The 6,744-nt window shown below is 42.1% G+C and overlaps 1 protein-coding gene across 1 annotated transcript; it reads right to left on the reverse strand.

Moving 5' to 3' along the window:
- Positions 1 to 899: 899 nt before the first annotated feature.
- Positions 900 to 1,671, reverse strand: LOC146375353 (uncharacterized). Its single transcript, XM_084949290.1, has 2 exons — positions 1,589 to 1,671; positions 900 to 1,497 (listed from the first exon to the last, which is right to left on the reverse strand). Exons 1-2 carry the CDS (start codon positions 1,669 to 1,671, stop codon positions 900 to 902), a joined length of 681 nt encoding a protein of 226 aa, XP_084805416.1.
- Positions 1,672 to 6,744: the final 5,073 nt, after the last annotated feature.

The raw sequence follows: 6,744 nt of genomic DNA on the forward strand, positions 1-6,744 counted from the left end.
AGAGGAGAACCGTTCATGGAGATCATGCTGTGGTCTTTCTGCTTTTTTCTTCTTCTTTTAGTCATCACTGTTTTTCTCCCTCTGTTCCTCTTCTTCTCCTCTCTTTCTCTCTCTCCCCTGCTGTTAACTTTCTCCCAATCATTACTTTCTTTCTTTTTTCTTTTCTGTCGCAGGCCCTTGTCTCTTTTGGTTATAATAACCTAAAATAAAAATTCCTAATACAGTTTTAATTTGACTATCAAGTGAACCACTATAGCAAAGTGTGTCTCGTTTGCAGGCGTTGGAGAGGCGGAGGCGGAGTTAGGATCAGTGTCACTGGCAACACCTGGGCCAGTGTGCCAGGACTCTATATAAAAATCCTTTAGGGCAGAGTTTTTTGTTTTTTTGGGGGGGGGGGCTTTGAACTTTGCTTTTAACAGAATTACATGCACATGCTCCACCCATCCACTCGCTTACACTACTGATGGCACTGACTACACACACCACAGTTTGTGTTTTTTGACCGTGCGTTTTCTTTTCTGTTTTATTTATTTAAAAAATATCTCTTGGAAAACATTCCTATCCATGTCTGGGTTTTTTGTCATGGCCGTGCGGCCCGGTTCATGACAGTTTAGTTCTTTTTCTCCTCCAGACAATTCTGACTGCTACACTGTCGGACAGGACAGGGAAAAAATGTAATAAAAGTCCCCATACTTCCTGTTGTGAGGTGACATAATCACTGCACCACCTTCATTTATTTAGAAGAAATTACAAAATAATTCGTACATTTTCGTTTACAACATTCAACTACTCAACAAAACAATGTTTCCTGTTACTCCCAGTTGGTGCAAAGAACAGGAATTTAGGTGATTGACAGTCTGAGGGGACAGCTAAAAATATTTGGAAAGGATGGTGTTTACTTATCTCACACTTTCTAATTCCTCTTCATCTCTCCTGTCATGTGACCCTGTTTCCTCCTTTCCCTCATCTCTGACTACATGATCTGACCTGTCTGTGCTAACATCAGTCACATCTCCTGTGTTGTTTCTCTCCATAATGCAGCAGCACAGATGTACCAGCAGCCTGTCAATGGGTCCTTTACGCATGAAAATACACAGAATGAAGTCCAACAATGAACTAAAAAGAAACAAGATTATAATGATAAAATCAATAGTTTTTACAGGGAAGCGTGTCTCAAAGTTCAAAGTTAACATAATGACTGCAGGAAGGTTTATGAGAAAGTAATTAAGCAGCAACAGAACCAAGGTTCCTACAGTTCTTCGTTTTTCTTCAGTGGGCACTGAGGAGGCAGCAGGCAGAGCTTTAAGTGTCCCAGCGAGACAGAAGATGAACAGGGGGGCAGGGAGGGCGGCATAAATAATTAAACGTACAAATTCATATAAAAATACAGGAAGAGCAACACTAACACTACAAAAGACCCAGACCAGAACACAGACCAGTACAGAACCCTCAGTTTGTCTGAGGCAGTCCAACAGTGGGCAGGTGATGAAACAATACCTGCAACACAAAAGAGAAACAAATGATGCTTCAGAGTAAAAGATAATGTTCAGAGACATGAAAGTGAACACACTGAAACACAGAGAGGTACCTTTCCAGAGCAATGCAGGATTTGAAGTAAAGACTGGCCGTCACAGCAAAATAGTAAAAGAAACATGCAATGACATCATGCATTATTATCCTCCAAAAGAACATCATGCTGTGATGGATCAGAACAGAGATGATGAGGTTTGTGTGATAGATGACAGGAACCTGATATCTGTGACCCTGCAGGAAATATTAATAATTGAAACCATATTAATGCAGTAAGAAATTTGACATATTGCACATATTGCAGGTGTAGATTAATATATATACACCATAATTTAAAGATGAATTTTCCACTATGGCTAATTTAAAATATCAAATTAATCTCACATGAATGTCCAACAGAAACAGGGAGAACAAAGGGAGATTTGAACCAGGCTGATATGGGTTACCCAGCACCTTCTTGCTGTGAAGTGACAGTGCTAAACTGTCATCACTGGGAGAGAGTTAATACTTTTATTTCAACTACAATAAGTAAGTAAAATTCGATCTCCAGTGTTTAGAAGGTCAGAGGCAGAATAGACTGGAAGATTACCAGAAGCAGTTACAAACAGTGAACAGCAGGTGTCAGTGTTTTCCTTTTTCTGCAGGAGCAACACAGATGAGTGAAAAATTACAGAAAGAAACAAAAACCTTTTATGACCAAAAAACCCTGCATATAGAATACAGACATGTTGACTCTGTCATGCTGAAGAGACGCATATAGTTGTTACGAGAGTGATCACATTTATCTTGTGTTAAATCTAAAGTGAACCCCATGAAGGCTGCCCATCCAGATGTAGTACCTGGCAAGGTGCTCAGAGCATGTGCCTACCAGCTCACCTTCATCCTCACCAGAATCTTCAACCTCTCACTAGATCAGGCAGCCATCCCATCCTGTCTAAAATCAGCCACAATCATCCCTGTGCCGAAGAAGTCTCCCATCACTAGCCTGAACGATTACCGCCCAGTCTACAGAGTCCTGAAGTTGGCAGCATGCTGTTCAGAGAACAACCTGGCAGTGAACACCAAGAAAACCAAAGAGGTCACAGTCGACTTCAGGAGGCAGAGCGTCGGCTGCCCTCTCCCCTCCCTGATGGACATTTATTCCTCCCGCTGCCTCAACAGAGAGACAAACATCATCAAGCATCATCAAGCTGCTCTTGACGAAGGCGGTCGCACTTTTCTCCTCTCCTCCTCCTCCTCTCCCTTAGCTTCCCTGCTTAGGCTCTTATGTCCTTGTCTAGTCTCGTGTTTTTTGTATTACTTTTCCCTGGAACACTCTCTCACAGTCTGTTCTCTAAAACCTAAAAGAGAATTATGGATTTGATCAACTGGTCTCTGAATGCAATTGACACCCCTTCTCAACGAGAAGTCTGGGCTCAGGTGAGCCTGAGTGCTGAAGATATCTACCTATTCGGAACCATGATAACAGGGTTCTGGCTGATCGGAGCTGGCTTGGCCCTGACTTATCAAAGAATTAAGAAAGCGGAACCGGCTGTTCAAACCCCCACAAGGCTGCCCGCTGAGATTGGAACGATGGGACGAGGCGTGAGTTTCTCAAAATGGGCTCATTGAGTGCAGCACGGAGAAGATCTTGGAGAGGCTATGGCTGCTGTGAATACTCAGAACAAGACCTCTGAGTGAAAAACTGGATTACATCTGGAGGGGCTAGTTCGAATAACACCTTTGAGCGCAAATTCGATCACATCTTGGGGAAGTGCACTGCGGTCGTGAGTTCTCAGAACCTGCTCTTTGAGCAAAAAGAATGACAACATCACGAAACGTAAGCTTGGATAACATCATAGAAAGCTCACGGCTCTCCAACGGGAGATTGAGAGACCAGTGTTGGACTGTTAGAGCAGCTTAGAAATTCATATGAGTTGTTCACACTAAAGTAAAAAGCACCATCACTTCATGCGGATACCCTCTCGGTGCCAGCTGCGGTCAAGGCTGGAGCTGAACAAAAAACACCCTGATAACGACTGTGTTTAGTCTGTTCCTTCCCATTCCATGCAAGGCCACCTGGGTTGGCTGGAAGACTGTTTACTTAGCCTAGCAGGGCGAAGGACACTGTCTCAGCTGAACTCTGGACACGCAAACACTCATCCCCCCTCCCTTTCCAAACGCCTTCGAGGCTTATTCCCTTCCGATGCTGACGGTGGATCAAGGAGACCAGCGCACGCAGGCCCGGATGTACTGTCTCTCACCCTTTACCCACCCCTGTTGCTTGTCATGTGTTTCTTTGGTGTATTAAGAGTTTTTTGTTTTTTTTGTTTGTTTTTTCATGTGCTATGTGCAGAGGTGTTTTTTTTCTGTTCTCAAACTGATCTCCCTGTTGGAGCTCAGTCTGGGGGGGAGTTATTTTTTTCTCCTTATCTTTCCTCATATGGTGCATTTTCCATTGTTATACCTCTCTGACCTGTCTTCCCCATGTGATGTTTTGTGTCATGTATGTATGGTCGGAGGGTAAGATGGCGCCGCCATTGCGTGCAATAGGTCGGCAGCCTTATGAAATTTCCCCTTCTGGGACTAATAAAGGTATATCAAATCAAAGGACGGCTCCCACCCTGGTTTTAACTTTTTCAACCTGGAAGTGCTACAGGTGCATCAGCACAAAGACCCACAAACTCAAGAACAGTTTCTTCCCAAAAGCCATAACCACCCTGAACTCACACATGCACCAATAAACACAGTTCCACGCCCCATTCCAAGGATTCCCTCTATAAACCACCACTGTAAATTAACCCAAACTGTATATACTAAACATTTTATTTCCTTTTTTTAACCGACTGTATATTTGCAGATTTTATATATATTTTCTGTAAATACTGTCTACATGTACATAGTGCTGCAGAAACTGTACACCCCCATCTCCCCCGCCACACACACACACACACACACACACACACACACACACACACACACACACACACCTACCTACATATTTGCACTGAGTAGGAGATGCTGTGTATTTCATTGTACATCTGTATAGTGACAATAAAGACATTCTATTCTATTCTATTCTATTCTATTCAATAAAGAGATGTGACATATTTACGTACCTCACGGCACACACACAAGAAGAACAGTACGGTCACGGAAAAGAAAATGCAGATCAAGATCCATATCAGCACGTTCCACATCGCTCTCATTTTTGTGTGCTGGAGTTCTGAAAGAATCTTCGACTGACTTTGAATAAAAAAAACAGAAAAACAAACAAAACCCCCCCATGAAATAGCAGGTGGTGAAAAAGGTTTTCTTTTAATGTTGTGAAACTCACTGACACTGTGCAAAAGATTTAAGAAGCACTTGGATAACACACCGGACACCAATGGAAACAAAATAGCATCTTTGATTGAAATGAAAATGATAAACCCACAGAGGGCAGAATTCAAAGACACCCTGAAAATGAAAAGAAAAGAAAAACAATAATGCAGCAGGCTCCTCCTGTCTCCAGGATCAAACAACGAACTTATTTAAGGAAGCTTCTTTGTAGCAAATATATAAAAACTCATTTCTGGTGTGTCAGCATGTCTCTGTCAAGTAATATGTGACTGTTGGGGTTTCTTTCTAATAGTGTAGAGTTTCTCTGACTATATGAAGCACTTTAAGGCAGCCAGTGTGAATTGCCACTATATAAATAAAACTGAACTGACTTAATCTGAACAGAATCAGGTATAGTTAGCGCATTAACTATGAATGCGCTAACTATACAACTGGTGAAGGGCATTTCACATTCAAGCGCTTTAAGGCCATAGGCAGGATGACAGATGTGGTGTTTGGCAGTAAGGCAGTATTTATTATATGATTTTTGTTAGGCTAGAACAGACCTTCCCAAAGTGTGGGGCCCGCCCCCTAGGGGGAAAGGGGGCGCAGAGCCATTGCAGGGGGGGGGGGGGCGGTGTGAAAAGGGAAAAAATATGTTTCCAAACCAACTTCATCTTAAGCCAAAGACTAGAAAATATGGTGAAGCATATCTTCCCTTTGGCTTCACCTGCACAAGTGCCAAGGTAGGTCTCCCCTGCAGGATTGGTTTTCCCTTTGTCGGGAGCAGCGATGGGCTCTTCAAATCACGGACAAACAGTATCCCACATTCTTGATTTTTAGTTCACAAACACTTGTTGTAATGACTAACTACTCATGACCTTTTGTAGATGTTTGCTCTTTATACAGTAAAGTTACAGTGGGATACAAATAATATCAGGCTGATCCTGCCACGATTTGTTCCCTCGGTTCAAATCACGGACAAACAGGATCCCACAGCTGTTTATGTTTTTAAACTTATTTTGCGCAGAGAGGCATTTTTTGAAAAATGTATTGACAGCAATGTTGAATATTATTACACAGGAAAAAAACAACTACACGTAAAATAATCACACCGTGACTCCCCTGCCTTTGTAAATGGAGGGACAGTAACTGCATGTAAAACCTGCAGACAGTCAGATTAACAGTATTTTGTCTCTATCTGCCATTCTGCAATTCATCTCATGTGAACAATAACGTGGCGCACAGCGTGACGTGAAAAAAGGCGCATACCTTTGACGTTGCGTGACGAACTCTGTATTCCTCGTCCACACGTAAACGCAAAAAAGGAGTTTTAAAAAATCTCAGTTTTTGCTGATTCGAAACGCCGTTTACGTGGACGAAACAGCTGCGTTTCCAAAAATACCCGTGTAGGTGTGGACGTAGCGTGAAAGAGTTAGTAGTTTATTTTATTACTACCTGTAATTTATTGCAGATTACTTGTATTTGCTTAATTGTTTACTACATTTTTGAGGTGTGAAATAAACGCAATGGAGCAAAATATGGGCGTATGTGGTTGGAGGATGTGTTAGTGCGTGCGCGCGCGCAGGGGGGGGGAGGGGGGTGCCAACATTTTTCATGTAAAACAAAGGGGGGCCCAGCAAAAAAAGTTTGGGAACCACTGGGCTAGAAAATGCTTATTTAGCTGTAAAAATCATTAAAATCTACAAAAAAAACCAAAAAAACCCCATACCTATAGGCCCCCAGAAACCTGTTATAAAATGAAATTCCTGCAATATCAATTTAGAGATAAAATCATGATGTATTAAGTCCACTAAAGGTGAACCACGATGTGGTGTGGGAATACAATAGTAGTTAAACTATGTTCCAACTATGAAAAAGAAGAATTTGATTGAAATACCACAGAACTAGTAA

This window comes from Perissodus microlepis, chromosome 13 (assembly GCF_051167445.1).
Source record: "Perissodus microlepis isolate ML-2025 ecotype Zambia chromosome 13, ASM5116744v1, whole genome shotgun sequence".
In the NCBI taxonomy this organism is placed as follows: Eukaryota; Metazoa; Chordata; class Actinopteri; order Cichliformes; family Cichlidae; genus Perissodus; species Perissodus microlepis.